General features: G+C 40.2%; 1 protein-coding gene and 1 non-coding gene across 2 annotated transcripts; both read left to right on the forward strand.

Moving 5' to 3' along the window:
- The first annotated feature begins 1914 nt into the window (after positions 1-1914).
- LOC120715736 lies at positions 1915-14034 on the forward strand. Its single transcript, XM_040002834.1, has 3 exons — positions 1915-4165; positions 10111-10117; positions 11748-14034. The coding sequence occupies exons 1-3, from the start codon at positions 2502-2504 to the stop codon at positions 13563-13565; spliced, it is 3489 nt and encodes a 1162-aa protein (XP_039858768.1). The 5' UTR covers positions 1915-2501; the 3' UTR covers positions 13566-14034.
- trnak-uuu lies at positions 9539-9611 on the forward strand. The gene has a single exon. It is a non-coding gene; the product is annotated as a tRNA-Lys (tRNA).
- Positions 14035-19192: the final 5158 nt, after the last annotated feature.

A 19192-nucleotide genomic window follows, 5' to 3' on the forward strand; every position in this document is an offset into this window, starting at 1 on the left:
CCAAAGGGTGACAACATAGAAACGTCCCCACTAAAATAGTAATACGGCTGAATGCACACACATGTACCCCTAGGAAAAAGTGTGTGTGTGTGTACCATGTTTACATACCTGTGTGGGGACCAAATATTGGAAGTTTACCATACTTGTGGGGACCAACAGCCCTTATGGGCACAGAAAATAGGTTAGACCAGTGTTTCCCAACCTTTTGGAGCCACGGCACATATTTCACATCAGAAAAATCAAACAGCACACCACCAAACAAAAATGTCTCAAAAAGCATTTTGATCATTTATCTTAGCAAAATAGGCTCAGTTTGTCCCCAGTATACCTTTTTGCTTTCTTCTGACCACCACTCATGAGGGCCTTCATGTGGGCTGGAATTTTCTCCAGGACCCAGACTGACTGCTTTTTCTCTTCAAATATTTATCTATTGCTATTACGTGCTGTGTTCTCACAGCATGACTATTATGTAATATCTTCTTCTGTTTGACAACCAACTTAATTAGAGCAGGTGGTTGTACCGCCCTCTAGTGGAAGACAATGTAATTGTTCTGCCTGTTACTCACTGCGGTCACTTGGAGTACTAATCAGGTGAAACCAGATAATCTTCTACGGCACACCTATGTGCCACGGCACCGTTTTTGGGAAGCACTGGGTTAGTGTTAGGATAAACATCTAGGGAAGGATATGAAAACATGACTGTGTGTGTCTGTGTGTGTGTGTGTGTGTGTGTGTGTGTAACCCATATTTTATTTTTGCAGCTTGCACTGAGGGCTGATTGATTATGTATGTTCTGCCTGCAGCACTGCGGTGTGTTTGTTGACCTTCTTGTAAGCGACACACACAGGGAAGCACGAACTGTAGCACGTTATAGGTGAATAACACCAGCGCAGTCTCTAATGCAGCTCAGGCAGCTTTGCAACTCAGCGCCATCACTGTTGTGAGGTGTTCCTGTTATTTTGTCCACCCCATCCTCATATAAAAATAGAGAGAGAGAGGATGGCATTTGTGCTTTCAGTGAGATGAAACAATAATAGCTTACAGACATGAACACACACGTGCATCTATGCTTGTGGACCTTCTGTGACATGATGCGTAATCCACACAGCTGTGAAGGTAAGTCATACCTTAAGAAAACAGTGAATTGAGGTTAAGGGGATTCCTCTGAAGTGGTGCAAAAGTGTGAAACAAGTCAGAAAGAAGTTGTTTAATGTTTGTGTACATGGACATGTCTGGGGATAAATGTATGCTCACCACCTCAATGAACTCAAGCAACAAGGAGCAAAAGTCCTTACTGATGCGAGACCAGTGAAGTCATACAGGAAACAATTACTTCAACTTATTTGTGTGTTTGTTTGCTGTTTTGAAACTGTAAGTAAAGAGTGGAAGGTGGATCTAGCTGAGAATCTGCACGTTTTCTGAGCAATGTCTTGTGATTGACATGTCATTAGCTAAAAACTATAAACTAGTTACCACTCTTTCCTGATGCCTGAGTGTAATATACAAAGAGAACCTAATATTTTGTTCAATATGACAACAAACCATTGAGCGGTGAAGAGATCAGAAAAATGCTTGCTTGATCATGTCACATGGTCATTGGTCATTTTACCATACACTCCTTTTTGACTTGACCAGTAGTCTTTTCGCAATCACAAGGGTATTTAGCAATGACCCTGGTGAAGGCCACAAGAGGAAATGTGTTGGTCACGCATTAAAACTGGTTCCTAATACTTTAAGTTTCACTGGAGTCTTCATGTCATTAGATCTTTGTCTTCGCCGTGAACCTTGAAAGTTGTTCCAGAAAGGTTTGTTGCTATTTTAATGTAAAGAACATGGTTATTTCTGTTGCAGCAGCTGTTATAAATGCAAAACTAAAATGCAAGATTCTTTTGACTAATTAACTTTTTGCAGGAATATCTGTAATTATATGTGCAGACTCTGCTGACTGTTCAAAGCAATGCAGTGGCATTTATCTAGTTCTCATCCTGTTACAGCAACATCGATTACTGCCTATAAAAGCAATAAATAAATAAATAAAAGCAACCAGCATATGTCTGCTAACCTAACCCTGCTCTCTACATATGCTTTGATTTGGTCAGCAGCCTCTGCTGTTCTGACAGTTATTGTTACCTGAGACATTTCTGTCCAGTGTTCATTAAAGCTGGATTTTAAAAATTATTTATATAGAAGAAGCAGTAAATAAAAAGGGTTAAACACACAGTTTCACTCTCTAACTGCTCCTCTTCCTGGAGTGAAGCACAGCCTGATAACCCTCCCTCTTCTTCCTGCTCTTAAACACAGCACCTCCTCTCTGTCCACGTGTTTCCTCGTTCCCTCCCCTTCAGATCTGCACTTTGAAGATGGGTGTAACCAACATGTGGTGACGTGTAAGAGCTGACAGGCTCCATTCACTGCAGAAACATGTTGTTGAGATCAGAGCTCAGACTAGTTTCAGTTATAAGGAAGTGAAACTCACACAGTCACTGACACTGAGAGGAGAAATGGCACAGAAAGGAGTTCAGCTGGACCGAGAAACCTTCTCTTGTTCCATCTGTTTGGATCTACTGAAGGATCCGGTGGCTACAGCCTGTGGACACAGCTACTGCAGGAACTGTATTAAAAGTTTCTGGGATGAAGAGGACAGGAAGGGAATCCACAGCTGCCCTCAGTGCAGGAAGACTTTCACACCGAGGCCTGTCCTGGAGAAAAACACCATGTTAGCAGCTTTAGTGGAGCAGCTGAAGAAGACTGGACTCCAAGCTGCTCCAGCTGATCACTGCTATGCTGGACCTGAAGATGTGGCCTGTGATGTCTGCACTGGGAGGAAGCTGAAAGCCATCAAGTCCTGTCTGGTGTGTCTGATCTCCTACTGTGAGAAACACATTCAGCTTCATTTTGAGTCTCCTGCCTTTGAAAAACACAAGCTGGTGGCCCCCTCCAAGAAGCTCCAGGACAACATCTGCTCTCGTCATGATGAGGTGATGAAGATTTTCTGTCGTACTGATCAGCAGAGTATCTGTTATCTCTGCTTGATGGATGAACATAAAGGCCATGAAACAGTCCCAGCTGCAGCAGAAAGGACTGAGAAGCAGAAGGAGCTCGAGGTGAGACGACTAAACATCCAGCAGAGAATCCAGGAGCGAGAGAAAGATGTCAAGCTGCTTCAACAGGAGGTGGAGGCCATCAATGGCTCTGCTGATAAAGCAGTGGAGGACAGTGAGAAGATGTTCACTGAGCTGATCCGTCTCCTCCAGAAAAGAAGCTCTGATGTGAAGCAGCAGGTCAGATCCCAGCAGGAAACTGAAGTGAGTCGAGTCAAAGAGCTTCAGGAGAAGCTGGAGCAGGAGATCGCTGAGCTGAAGAGGAAAGACGGCGAGCTGGAGCAGCTCTCACACACAGAGGATCACAACCAGTTTCTACACAACTACCCCTCACTGTCAGCACTCAGTGAGTCTACACACTCATCCAGCATCAATATTCGTCCTCTGAGCTACTTTGAGGATGTGACAGCAGCTGTGTCAGAGACCAGAGATAAACTACAGGACATTCTGAGAGAGGAATGGACAAACATCTCACTGACAGTCACTGAAGTGGATGTTTTACTGTCACCACCTGAGCCAAAGACCAGAGCTGGATTCTTAAAATATTCACATGAAATCACACTGGATCCAAACACAGCAAACACACATCTGTTATTATCTGAGGGGAACAGAAAAGTAACATTTATGGAACAACAACAGTCTTATTCTGATCATCCAGACAGATTCACTGATTATTGTCAGGTCCTGAGTAGAGAGAGTCTGACTGGACGTTGTTACTGGGAGGTGGAGTGGAGAGGGAGAGGAGTCTGTGTAGCAGTCGCATACAAGAATATCAGCAGAGCAGGGAGCTTCAATGAATGTGTATTTGGATACAATGACAAATCTTGGGCATTATATTGTGACACAAACATTTTTCAATTTTACTACAACAAAGTCCAAACTGTCCTCTCAGGTCCTCGGTCCTCCAGAGTAGGAGTGTACCTGGATCACAGAGCAGGTATTCTGTCTTTCTACAGCGTCTCTGAAACCATGACTCTCCTCCACAGAGTCCAGACCACATTCACTCAGCCGCTCTATGCTGGACTTTATCTTTATGGAGTTGGAGCCACTACAGAGCTGGTGTAGTCTTTACATTTTAGAAGCTGAGAAGTTCAGTGGTCCATTGATGTGTGAAAATAATATTGCACTGATTCAAACTGTACTTACATTTATATACCTTACATCAATATAAATCTGAATTTGTTCTTATGGCTGATAATCATGTGAGTTTAAATGATACTACTCTTCATATTCAGCATGTTTGAAATCTGTCATCAGTCTGGTTAGTGGTTTTATTCTGTAGTTGCTGTAGTGGGTTGTCAAATGCAACAATATATTGGAGCTGCAGTGATTCATCAGTTAGTCAATTGTAACCGAGGACAAGGGATGAGTAAACGGCGCAAAGAAATAAATTGATCGTTTATTTATTACATGAGTTAGACATAATAATTCCCAGTCATTTCCAGACAGGACTTACAACACATCCTGCTGATATCCCAGCTGCACATGAGACTTACCACACAAACTGTGCGAAAATAACAACACTGCAACCCGTCACACCCCGCTTAGCGACACTGCAATCGTGGCACACACTGCAAACAAGTCGGGTCTCAGCGCAGCTGGGAATCAGTGCTATGCATGGCCTGTGATCTGGGAGAAAAAGGGAAGTGGCACAAACAATTAAACAAAAACAAAAGGGAGGTTAGTCCGCCCTTGCACAACTTACTCTCAATCAATAACCGCCTTTACGGCTGGACGGACTAACCAAAACAAAATTACAAATCATTCAAAAGAACGAAAAAAAAAAGGACAGCAGAGACAGCACAGCTGAAAAACAAACAACATTATCAATTAAAATATTACCCAATAAAATAGCAATTTTATAAAACCATTCAAAATCATGAAGCTAAAACACTCAATATACCTACAATATTGATCAGTTTCCCTGTGCGCAGTCGATCTAGGGCTTGATCAATTCTTCTATTAAAATTCGTGGTCACACTAAAAAAAAGTCCTTAAAAAGACCTTAAAAACAAGCACATGCAATAGCAAACGATCCAAACAAAAATAGCAAAAGTCTCTTACTGACAGTATACCCACTCGCACCTGAGTGAATTAATTGCCTCTGGTTGTTTTTTTTTCCACAGAAGAGCGCTGACTTCACCCCACACACCCACTACCTTTTCACAGCTCTTCAGCCAATCACCTGGCAGAGAGCAACAAACTGCCAGGTGACACTTGTTACACAATGATTAGAGAATTGATTGTTTTATCATTGTTTTAGTCACATTTAAAGCTGCTTCCAGTTTCTGAAATGTGAAGATTGTTGATTTTATTGATCATATATGACTGTAAACTTAATGTCTTTGAGGTTTGAACTTTTAAAATGCAACAAAAAAATTAATCCTTGAGCTTTTTGATATTATATTATCATTATTATTATTATTATTATTATTATTGTATCTACAGTGATGACATTTAATGTCTTTTTGAGATGAAAAGCTTGATCACACTCACTTATTTATACATTTAAATATAAAAAACCAAATCAGTGTTCCCCAACCCCCGGGCCCCAGACAGACCAGGCAGCAAGAGAAGAAAACATTTTTTTGTACCGATACTGGTTTTATTTTGTTGTATTTAAAAACAACACCTTAATAGCCGGTCGGTGACACACAAAAAGGTTGGGGACTGTTGAACTAAATAACACAGGTCTGTATATTGTGGATGATAGACATGTTTCTTTGCCCTGAGCTGTGTCTGGCAGGCAGAGCGTCTCCACAAATCTGAAGCTTCTGATTTGGAGAAAATGAGCTGAGGGAGACACCTGGTGGACAAACACAGACATGACAAGAAGAAAGACTAAAGTGCAGAGTGGAGACAAACAGCTGGAAATACTTGTTGGAAAGGATTGTCATGCTTCAGACAAACACACAGCACACACTCTAACAGTCCTTTATTTGCACTGAAGGAGACACGTGAAGAAACCAAATCACACAATAATGAAGTGAACACATTTATAGTCAGTGTTCAAGATGGTGGGTAGAAATGAGAATCATGAAGCATTTGTTCACTTTTATGTCTGTCTTACAGCAGCAGCAGCATTTACATGAACTCACTGGCCTTTTTCCACTGAACACTCTCTTCTTCATCACCTCATCTTCCTCTTCTGACTGATGCTGAGCTCCAACCCTTTTTACTTCCTGGAGATGATTCATACTCACTGAAATTTTACTCATGACACAGAAATTGTTCAGTTATTCTTCATTTATTAGTCTTTTTATTAGGAACCTCTGTTGATTTTATATGTAAAGGATTTTTCTTCTGTCATTGAATCTTTTAAGGGTTTTCTCTTAGTAGTTTTGGGAAGTTTTTAATTAGATTTTAAACTTCAGAATAACTTTGTGATGTCAGATTAGAAAGTCTGTGTCCAACCCTGGTGTTTGATCAGATGTTTGATCCCTGCAGGGTTGGATTTTTTATATGAATGTTGAATTTGTTGTTTTGGAACTGAGTTAGATTTTTATTGATGGATGATTCGTTGTAAAAAGTGGATCTACCAACAGTTTATTTCTTTGTTATTAACCAGCAAGAAGACTTTTCCCCAGAAACAGAGTTTTGATTAGTGGAACTGACAAACAGTTTGAGGCTGATTTGGCTGATATGGGTGAATATTGAGCAGATAATGATAATGTGAGACACTTACTGACATGTACAGATGGATTTTCCAAGTATGCATGCAGGTGTCTTCAAACCAAGGCAGCAGCATCTGTTGCATCTGCTTTTCAGGATGTTCTGAGTGAAGGACGTGTACCTGTTAAACTTCAAACAGATGAAGGCGAGGAGTTTAATAATAAACATTTCCATCAGCTGATGGTTCAGTTTAACATCACACATTGATTAAACCAAGTTTTGTGGAACGTTTTAACAGAAGCTTTAAGGGCCGTATGTGAAAATACTTCACATCTGTTAACTTATGAAGACGTGTAAACGTGGTCCAGGACCTTGTGCTGTCAAGGCCGAGCAGCCGGTGTAAAGAGGTTGGAGCCAAAAGCTGACTCAGTACATGTTTGTTTGATTTGAATGAAAACTTGATTTATAGCAGGGATCATGAAGGTCGAGGCGAGACATGGAGGGAATGACACGGGAGCAGGACTCACTCACTATTAAATGCTGAAGCAAAGCTACAGAGAGGGGCGTTTCTCCAGGATTGCAGTGGAGTGAGGAAAAGAACAACATGTCTGAGGTGAGTTTCTGGACTTACACTAGGAAAAAGGCTCTATTTTTTGTTGCCTACATTGTAGAAGGTGACTTTGTCTCTAAACAGTAAAATGGGCAGTCAGGGGTTAAAGTGGATTCAGCAGGTGGAGGAACCCTAAAATCAGTTGCAACAGCTCAGTGTGGGGAAAACATTCACGACTCAGTATAATTACTGCTGAGAGCTCCAGTAGATTTTCTGAATGTACAGGCTGTGATCAGCTGACCTGCTGCTCTTTGTGGATTTACACAAGTGAATTCAACCAGATGTCAGCAGGTGTTTCATTAGTTGAACTGATTTCCATCCTCTACACTGACAGTAAACTGTTTATGCTCTTTTTATTAGACACTATTCAGCTGGTATGAAGGTGAAATTCAGTGAATCTTAACTTCAAACTCATCTCTGCTACACTTGATGTAATCAAACTGAGCATGAAACCACAGCCACTGTGCAGCAGTCACACACTGTTCTGCAGCAAACTAACCTGTTTATCCTGCACTAACCTGCAACCTTTAAATAGCACAGTTAGTCTGCCTCAGTTTGTTTAGCAGCACGTTTCAGGATATGAAAAAACATAATGTCACATGTACAGAACCAATATCTGATTTAAAAACATGAAGACTTACATGTGAGCTTTACAATCAGTCGTTGGGCCAAAAGCAAGAAAAAGGAAACACTTGAAGCCCTGACTATGACACATAGTTTTGCCACTTTTATTTCTTTTTCTGTGATATTGCTGGTGATTAATACACCAACAGGAATGAATTCCATGTGTTACTGTTTAATCTCAAAGCAGTTTGATTTGAGGCTCGCAGTGACAAAATAATAACTCCCCTTAAAGGTGTTAAACCTAAAGTAATGAAGGTCTCCTAAAGCTCTCTTAGCATTAGACTCTTGCTATTTCTGTGCCTTCATTCTAATGTGTACACTCTGTGTTTAGTTCCTCTGGACGTGGCCCTGTTTTCCCGGAGCAGATCCTTAGTTTTGAATGATTGGAGAGTGGCTATAGCGAGCAGTGAGTGAGCGAAGAGAAGCTTTCCCTGTCCTCCCCACCTTGGATTTCCTGGAGCCTGGACCCCGTCACACTTGTATATAGCACAATTCCCTGCACTGTCTGTACACATACCTGCTGTAATAAACTATTTCTCCTCAAAGTGAAGAGTCCTGCGCGTGAGTCCTCAGTGAACGGTGACATCATTACAGTAACAAAGTATTTGTACTTCATTACTTCCTTCCTCTTGCTGTAACCCTCGATTTCATTTGGTGTGTTTTTTTGATGAGATGCAGCTTTCCACACCATCTTTTCACCTATTGCTGATCACCACACTGTGTTTGTGTGCTAAAAGAGAAATCATTTCCTGCATGGAGACTAAACGGAAGCACAATTACATTAACTCAGAGGGTACAGCAACTGTTGCAGTTTGTCTTGAAACAACTGTAATCTCCACATCTGGACTTTTTTCTCAATTGAGTTACGATTTTAATTTCAAAATTGAAACTTTATTTTCAATGTTATCTATAATAGTTTCTCTTAATGTGGCCGTAATACTCATTCGTACAGCAACATTGCCAGCAAACTGAAATTGGAAAAAAAAGATGTAAGCAAAAAAAACACAAAGATGTAGGTTTCAAAACTCAGTTAATAATAGAAAAAAAATTTATTCGCACATTTTACGGTTTCAATTCACCTTTTTTTCAGTTTCATTTTTTCCCCTTTCGATACAACATTTTCATGTTAATTATTCTCAGTTTCATTTTAAGGTGGCATCATTTTAACCCCACGCACACACAGAGGGTCCATAACACTCACATTTCCAGAGTGTAACAACCACCTGTGTGAAATCTGAAATGCCCATGGTGTTGATTCTATAATATATATTTAGCTAAAATCTATACATTTATTTGGGGAAAAATTGGCTGTGGTTCTAAAGATCTGTGATCGTTACGTGTTCACTGACACCTGATTTATGCATACACTGATATTGTGGTTCATTTCATTATGTCTTGGATTTGTCTGAATGTTGTGCCTGCTCCTTTATCAGCCTTTGCTTCCTGCATGTACAGCTTATGTGATTATTGACCAGGAGGGTTTGCAGTTTCATCAAAACACGAGTTGTTTGTTGCTTTCATTATGACTTGGCTGACTATGGCTGCTTATACATTGCAGAGTCAGACTATTACATTAATAAGCAATTATTGAGCCTGGATAGCTCAGTCGCTAGAGCATCAGACTTTTAAGCTAAGGGTCCAGGGTTCAAGTCCCTGTTTGGGTGCCAATCTTTACAGAATTTTGCAGAGGAACCCACCCGAGAGATTAATAAAGTCTTATCTTATCTTGTGTAATGTAGGGGGAAATTCTTATAGTGACAAATATTTGACATGATTGCCAAGTTGTCAAAGCACCGTGTCAGGTCTTTGAAAACTGTAATGCCCTTTCAGCTTCCTGCTGGACTAAACATGCCTTGTTGTCTCTTTCAAATCTGTCTAAACACATGCATGTTGTATTAGTTGATGAACTAAAATGGAAAATGGTGCTTTTGCCACTGAACATAAATATGAATAAACACAGACAGGAATATTGTTTCAGAATAAATACACTTAGAATAAAGAATAACTTCTAATAACCGTCATAAGTTTTCAAACATGTCTTTTCCTGTCGTTGCATCGATTTAATGTCCAATATTTCCTCTGAAACGGGCATATTGGAGTTCACTTCACGGATGAAGATGGCCAGCTGTGTAATGTCCATCATGTCTGTACTTTTATCCACAGCAAGACAGTAAGCTATAAAGTATTTGCTTCTTTCACACAACTGTGTTCTTAAATCAGTGGTCATCTCACAAACCCGATCAGCAACCGTATTTCTACTCAAGCTCACATTTGCCAATATCTGGGTTACTGTTACAGTTAACCCTAACACTAGCTCTTCTACTTTCTGTATGAGAACTGTGACTACATGGAAGGAGGTAACACAGACGATCCGACAAAGAAAGAAGGTCCACAGACTAAATACACACAAAGGAGATTAGGGAAAGTGGAAACACATGAGGAAACAGCAGACACCACAGGGAAAGTGACACTAAAACACGCACACACACAGCAAGCTTGACGAACCAACAAGGGAGACTTAAACACAAGCATACTGAAAGTAAAAGACAGACCGCATAATGCTGTGAACAAGAACAGACACAAGGCCGTAGAAGAAAATCTAAACCATGATGAAACTCAGCTAAAACCTAAATGATGATCAACACCAGAACTTAACATATGTTCATTATCATGGGAGAGAAGGAAAAAACTATAAAAACAAATCAAAAAGATGGGTCGCAGACCCAGACCCTGACACAGAACAGAAACTGGACTTGATTGACACTCTGAATTATTGAATCTGTAGATTTTGTCTCATTAGCGCTTCATTTTGCCGAGCCATGAATAACAATATGAATGAATGAATCTATATAAAAAGGATCTTGCAGGCATATAAATGTACGCTGGGCTGGATGTGGCCCACGGGCCTCGAGTTTGACACGTATCCTCTAGATACTGAACAACTACAGAAAACTACATTTCTCCTGTGGCCTGCAGTTTCTGCATCTCACTGTCTGAAATACACAACGTAAACATCACTTTAATACTTTTTGCTTGTTAGAATAATGAACTACAGAAAGACGTCATCTTACCTAATAACTGCTGAGCACTGTTTGACTGGGACACAATGGGCACCTCTGCAGTCGACTCTGAATCTATATAGAAATGATCTCGTGGGCCGGATATAAACGTACGTTGGGCCAGATGTGGCCCGCAGGCCTCGAGTTTGACACACATGATGTAGATTGATGGGTTTGTAAACGAGATAATGAAAGATTATATTTGGTACACTCAGGTGTGTGTCTATAATACACACCAAACAGGTGGAAAAAGAGGAAAAAACTTGTATTCTTATATAAAAAGCATGGTTATTTCTGTTGCGGCAGTGATTATAAATACAAAAACAAAACAAAATGCAAGATTTTTTTTGAGATATTTTATTTTTTGCAGGAACACTGCTTTATATATGCTTTAATTAATGCAACAGCCTCTACTGTTCTGACAGTTACAGGTTTAGAATCTGGTCATGTGACTATAACCATGAGACATGTATGTCCAGAGTTCAATAATGTCGGACTTTTCATTTATTTATATAGAAGAAAGTGTTAACAAGTTTAAACGTTGAGGTGAGCAGTAAATAAAAGGGTTAAACACACAATATCGCTCTCAAACTGCTCCTCTTCCTGGAGTGAAGCACAGCCTGATAACCCTCCCTCTTCTTCCTGCTCTTAAACACAGCACCTCCTCTCTGTCCACGTGTTTCCTCGTTCCCTCCCCTTCAGATCTGCACTTTGAAGATGGGTGTAACCAACATGTGGTGACGTGTAAGAGCTGACAGGCTCCATTCACTGCAGAAACATGTTGTTGAGATCAGAGCTCAGACTAGTTTCAGTTATAAGGAAGAGAAACTCACACAGTCACTGACACTGAGAGGAGAAATGGCACAGAAAGGAGTTCAGCTGGACCGAGAAACCTTCTCTTGTTCCATCTGTTTGGATCTACTGAAGGATCCGGTGACTACAACCTGTGGACACAGCTACTGCATGAACTGTATTAAAAGTTTCTGGGATGAAGAGGACAGGAAGGGAATCCACAGCTGCCCTCAGTGCAGGAAGACTTTCACACCGAGGCCTGTCCTGGAGAAAAACGTCATGTTAGCAGCTTTAGTGGAGCAGCTGAAGAAAACTGGACTCCAAGCTGCTCCAGCTGATCACTGCTATGCTGGACCTGAAGATGTGGCCTGTGATGTCCGCACTGGGAGGAAGCTGAAAGCCATCAAGTCCTGTTTGGTCTGTCTGATTTCCTACTGTGAGAAACACATTCAGCTTCATCTGGAGTCTCCTGCCTTTGAGAAACACAAGCTGGTGGCCCCCTCCAAGAAGCTCCAGGAGAACATCTGCTCTCGTCATGATGAGGTGATGAAGATTTTCTGTCGTACTGATCAGCAGAGTATCTGTTATCTCTGCACAATGGATGAACATAAAGGCCATGAAACAGTCCCAGCTGCAGCAGAAAGGACTGAGAAGCAGAAGGAGCTCGAGGTGAGACGACTAAACATCCAGCAGAGAATCCAGGAGCGAGAGAAAGATGTGAAGCTGCTTCAACAGGAGGTGGAGGCCATCAATGGCTCTGCTGATAAAGCAGTGGAGGACAGTGAGAAGATGTTCACTGAGCTGATCCGTCTCCTCCAGAAAAGAAGCTCTGATGTGAAGCAGCAGGTCAGATCCCAGCAGGAAACTGAAGTGAGTCGAGTCAAAGAGCTTCAGGAGAAGCTGGAGCAGGAGATCGCTGAGCTGAAGAGGAAAGACGGCGAGCTGGAGCAGCTCTCACACACAGAGGATCACAACCAGTTTCTACACAACTACCCCTCACTGTCAGCACTCAGTGAGTCTACACACTCATCCAGCATCAATATTCGTCCTCTGAGCTACTTTGAGGATGTGACAGCAGCTGTGTCAGAGACCAGAGATAAACTACAGGACATTCTGAGAGAGGAATGGACAAACATCTCACTGACAGTCACTGAAGTGGATGTTTTACTGTCACCACCAGAGCCAAAGACCAGAGCTGGATTCTTAAAATATTCACATGAAATCACACTGGATCCAAACACAGCAAACACACGTCTGTTATTATCTGAGGGGAACAGAAAAGTAACAAGAATGGAACAACAACAGTCTTATTCTGATCATCCAGACAGATTCACTGTATGGTCTCAGGTCCTGAGTAGAGAAAGTCTGACTGGACGTTGTTACTGGGAGGTGGAGTGGAGAGGGGGAGGAGTTGGTGTTGCAGTCACATACAAGAATATCAGCAGAGCAGGGAGGGGCGATAAATGTGGATTTGGATTCAATGACAAATCTTGGGCATTATATTGTTACACAAACAGTTATATATTTCTGCACAACAATGTCCGAACTGTCCTCTCAGGTCCTCGGTCCTCCAGAGTAGGAGTGTACCTGGATCACAGAGCAGGTATTCTGTCTTTCTACAGCGTCTCTGAAACCATGACTCTCCTCCACAGAGTCCAGACCACATTCACTCAGCCGCTCTATGCTGGACTTGGTCTTTGCAAAGATGGAGCCACTGCAGAGTTGATTAAAGTCAAACAGAGAAGACAGGTTCATGTTGATCCCTGACCATTATATGTACTTGTGTAGTTTCTAAATGAGGCTTTACATTTTAGAAGCTGAGAAGTTCAGTGGTCCATTGATGTGTGAAAATAATATTGCACTGATTCAAACTGTACTTACATTTATATACCTTACATCAATATAAATCTGAATTTGTTCTTATGGCTGATAATCATGTGAGTTTAAATGATACTACTCTTCATATTCAGCATGTTTGAAATCTGTCTTCAGTCTGGTTAGTGGTTTTATTCTGTAGTTGCTGTAGTGGGTTGTCAAATGCAACAATATATTGGAGCTGCAGTGATTCATCAGTTAGTCAATGATTAGAGAATTGATTGTTTTATCATTATTTTAGTCACATTTAAAGCTGCTTCCAGTTTCTGAAATGTGAAGATTGTTGATTTTCTTGATCATATATGACTGTAAACTTAATGTCTTTGAGGTTTGAACTTTTAAAATGCAACAAAAAAATTAATCCTTGAGGTTTTTGATATTATATTATTATTATTATTATTATTATTATTATTATTATTATTATTATTATTATTATTGTATCTACAGTGATGACATTTAATGTCTTTTTGAGATGAAAAGCTTGATCACACTCAGTTAATTATACATTTAAATATAAAAAACCAAATCAGTGTTCCCCAACCCCCGGGCCTCAGACAGACCAGGCAGCAAGAGAAGAAAACATTTTTTTGTACCGATACTGGTTTTATTTTGTTGTATTTATCAACAACACCTTAATAGCCGGTCGGTGACACACAAAAAGGTTGGGGACTGTTGAACTAAATGACACAGGCCTGTATATTGTGGATGATAGACATGTTTCTTACCCTGAGCTGTGTCTGGCAGGCAGAGCGTCTCCACAAATCTGAAGCTTCTGATTTGGAGAAAATGAGCTGAGGGAGACACCTGGTGGACAAACACAGACATGACAGGAAGAAAGACTAAAGTGCAGAGTGGAGAAAAACAGCTGGAAATACTTGTTGGAAAGGATTGTCATGCTTCAGACAAACACACAGCACACACTCTAACAGTCCTTTATTTGCACTGAAGGAGACACGTGAAGAAACCAAATCACACAATAATGAAGTGAACACATTTATAGTCAGTGTTCAAGATGATGGATAGAAATGAGAATCATGAAGCATTTGTTCACTTTTAGGTCCTTCTTACAGCAGAAGCAGCATTTACATGAACTCACTGGCCTTTTTCCACTGAACGCTCTCTTCTTCATCACCTCATCTTCCTCTTCTGACTGATGCTGAGCTCCAACCCTTTTTACCTCCTGGAGATGATTCATACTCACTGAAATTTACTCATGACACAGAAACTGTTCAGTTATTCTTCATTTATTAGTCTGTTTATCAGGAACCTCTGTTGATTTTACATGTAAAGGATTTTCCTTCTATCACTGAACCTTTTAAGGGTTTTCTCTTAGTAGTTTTGGGGAGTTTTTAATTAGATTTACAGCTTCAGAATAACTTTGTGATGTCAGATTAGAAAGTCTGTGTCCAACCCTGGTGTTTGATCAGATGTTTGATCCCTGCAGGGTTGGATTTTTTATATGAATGTTGAATTTGTTGTTTTGGAACTGAGTTAGATTTTTATTGATGGATGATTCGTTGTAAAAAGTGGATCTACCAACAGTTTATTTCTTTGTTATTAACCAGCAAGAAGACTTTTCCCCAGAAACAGAGTTTTGATTAGTGGAACTGACAAACAGTTTGAGGCTGATTTGGCTGATATGGGTGAATATTGTGCAGATAATGATAATGTGAGACACTTACTGACATGTACAGATGGATTTTCCAAGTATGCATGCAGGTGTCTTCAAACCAAGGCAGCAGCATCTGTTGCATCTGCTTTTCAGGATGTTCTGAGTGAAGGACGTGTACCTGTTAAACTTCAAACAGATGAAGGCGAGGAGTTTAATAATAAACATTTCCATCAGCTGATGGTTCAGTTTAACATCACACATTGATTAAACCAAGTTTTGTGGAACGTTTTAACAGAAGCTTTAAGGGCCGTATGTGAAAATACTTCACATCTGTTAACTTATGAAGACGTATAAACGTGGTCCAGGACCTTGTGCTGTCAAGGCCGAGCAGCCGGTGTAAAGAGGTTGGAGCCAAAAGCTGACTCAGTACATGTTTGTTTGATTTGAATGAAAACTTGATTTATAGCAGGGATCATGAAGGTCGAGGCGTGACATGGAGGGAATGACACGGGAGCAGGACTCACTCACTATTAAATGCTGAAGCAAAGCTACAGAGAGGGGCGTTTCTCCAGGATTGTGGTGGAGTGAGGAAAAGTACAACATGCCTGAGGTGAGTTTCTGGACTTACACTAGGAAAAAGGCTCTATTTTTTGTTGCCTACATTGTAGAAGGTGACTTTGTCTCTAAACAGTAAAATGGGCAGTCAGGGGTTAAAGTGGATTCAGCAGGTGGAGGAACCCTAAAATCAGTTGCAACGGCTCAGTGTGGGGAAAACATTCACGACTCAGTATAATTACTGCTGAGAGCTCCAGTAGATTTTCTGAATGTACAGGCTGTGATCAGCTGACCTGCTGCTCTTTGTGGATTTACACAAGTGAATTCAACCAGATGTCAGCAGATGTTTCATTAGTTGAACTGATTTCCATCCTCTACACTGACAGTAAACTGTTTATGCTCTTTTTATTAGACACTATTCAGCTGGTATGAAGGTGAAATTCAGTGAATCTTAACTTCAAATTCATCTCTGCTACACTTGATGTAACCAAACTCTGAGCATGAAACCACAGCCACTGTGCAGCAGTCACACACTGTTCTGCAGCAAACTAACCTGTTTATCCTGCACTAACCTGCAACCTTTAAATAGCACAGTTAGTCTGCCTCAGTTTGTTTAGCAGCACGTTTCAGGATATGAAAAAAACATAATGTCACATGTACAGAACCAATATCTGATTTAAAAACATGAAGACTTACATGTGAGCTTTACAATCAGTCGTTGGGCCAAAAGCAAGAAAAAGGAAACACTTTAAGCCCTGACTATGACACATAGTTTTGCCACTTTTATTTCTTTTTCTGTGATATTGCTGGTGATTAATACACCAACAGGAATGAATTCCATGTGTTACTGTTTAATCTCAAAGCAGTTTGATTTGAGGCTCGCAGTGACAAAATAATAACTCCCCTTAAAGGTGTTAAACCTAAAGTAATGAAGGTCTCCTAAAGGTCTCTTAGCATTAGACTCTTGCTATTTCTGTGCCTTCATTCTAATGTGTACACTCTGTGTTTAGTTCCTCTGGACGTGGCCCTGTTTTCCCGGAGCAGATCCTTAGTTTTGAATGATTGGAGAGTGGCTATAGCGAGCAGTGAGTGAGCGAAGAGAAGCTTTCCCTGTCCTCCCCACCTTGGATTTCCTGGAGCCTGGACCCCGTCACACTTGTATATAGCACAATTCCCTGCACTGTCTGTACACATACCTGCTGTAATAAACTATTTCTCCTCAAAGTGAAGAGTCCTGCGTGTGAGTCCTCAGTGAACGGTGACATCATTACAGTAACAAAGTATTTGTACTTCATTACTTCCTTCCTCTTGCTGTAACCCTCGATTTCATTTGGTGTGTTTTTTTGATGAGATGCAGCTTTCCACACCATCTTTTCACCGATTGCTGATCACCACACTGTGTTTGTGTGCTAAAAGAGAAATCATTTCCTGCATGGAGACTAAACGGATCCTGAAGCACAATTACATTAACTCAAATATGTACAACTGCTCACCGATGCAAATATTTAATTAGCCAATCACATAGCAGTAGCTCCACGCATTTATGGACGTAGATATGGAAAAGAAGTTTAACAGCTTTGGTTGTTGGTATTACACAGGCTGCTCTGAGTATTTCAGAAACTACTGGGATTTTCTACACACAGCCATCTGTAGGGGTTACAGAGAAGGTTTTAGACTTGACAAATATTCAGAGAACAGCAGTAACGCCTGAAAGCACAATTCTTATTACAGTGTTTAAAGAAATCAAAGATACTTGTAAAGGTTTTTTTTTAACTCTAATAACACATTCAAGATGAACACGTTGGCAGTGATGTTGCCACAGAGACGTTTTCCTCTACACAAATCACTACAGTTACTTTAGCTTCAGCGTTGTTACATCACTACAGAAAACCTAGAAGCAAAAACACATTTGTGCTTGTTTCTTGAACTCTAAGAACTATAAAAATGGATGATTTTGAGATTGATGATGGTCTCGATTGCTTTAGTTTCTCCGTTTTAAATATGATACAAGACCAGAATTAATGAGAGGTGCAGACACACAGACGTTCTGCTCAAGATTAGATACAAAATGCAGCTGTAAGAATAGGAAATGTGTATATAGTTTCAAATGTGCTTGGTTTTAAAGTGAATGTTTCCAGACATTCATCCACTTGAAGCGAGATATTTCAGTCTATTTCAATTAAAACATTGTCTTCTGGCAGGAAAAAGTGCAATACAGTCTTTGAATGAAGTGCGCAGAGTGACTGAGGAACAATGCTTTATTAATTAGTAGGGAAACATCACATACATACATAAATAAAGACAGATAAACATAAAAATGTCCTCATATGAAAACAACTTGAATTTTCCAAGTCAGTCAGAAAGTGTCTGTTTTTAATCAGAGTTATAAATATCTCCTTGTTTAAACTGATCGTGTTTTTTAAAAAAGACACCACCGCTCTCAAAGATTAGTTATGTCAGGCTTTATAAAAACACAATTAGTATTGTAGTAATATTATTATTTCTATAGAAGTCCAGCCTGGATTAAAGAGATTCTGCAGCACGGTTCGTGCAGTTAAAGGTGCTTGTGAATCGAAAAGGCATTCAGTCACATGACCTTTAAAAACTGCAGAATTTTCAGGATACTCCAAAGATGTACATCTTTATAGCTGCAGATATTTCTCTTTCAAAAAGGAAAAAAGTACCACAGGAATAACTCAAAGGGAGTACAAATAAAATGAAATTAGATTTTATTCACTCTGTTTTTTAGCTCCCCTCCTTTCAATTCAGTGTTTAAATTTGCAGTTTGTATGTTGGTTGTAATAGTTTCTTTCATACAATACGGCGTACCCCTTACTCTCATAGTAGGAGCCTTTAGTCTGTGGATTAACGGACAGACTGACTCAAGTGTCTGTAGGCCTAATAGGAGAGATCAAGTCATGGCTACGGCCACCAAAGTATTCAGAACTGCTAGTGTTAGTGTGGTTTTGACTGAAAGCTTGTTAGCAATCACGTCACAGGCTGTAGTCATTTCCCGACTCATCCAGAGATCTCAGAGCTTCACTCTGACCAAAACAAAAAGGTCTGTGATTTCTGATAAGACATCGGCTTTCCTGAGGTCGTGAGGAGAGGTCATTATTGTCATTAATCTTGGAATATACTCTCAATTAATAGATTTAGAAAGAATACAAATATACCTTGAAAACAAGTTGTTTTTCCCTCTGTGGTTGTTTAAAGTACATTACAAGGACAATATAGTACAAAGAAAACGTAGTGAACTTTTCAGCTCCGCTGCACTTAAACCTTATAATAACAAACAAACAAGGTAACAAACAAGATTTAAATCCATACGAGACAATCTCATTGTATCTTC

The sequence above is a fragment of the Simochromis diagramma genome, unplaced genomic scaffold, assembly GCF_900408965.1.
Source record: "Simochromis diagramma unplaced genomic scaffold, fSimDia1.1 OVJJ01000457.1, whole genome shotgun sequence".
Taxonomy (NCBI): Eukaryota; Metazoa; Chordata; class Actinopteri; order Cichliformes; family Cichlidae; genus Simochromis; species Simochromis diagramma.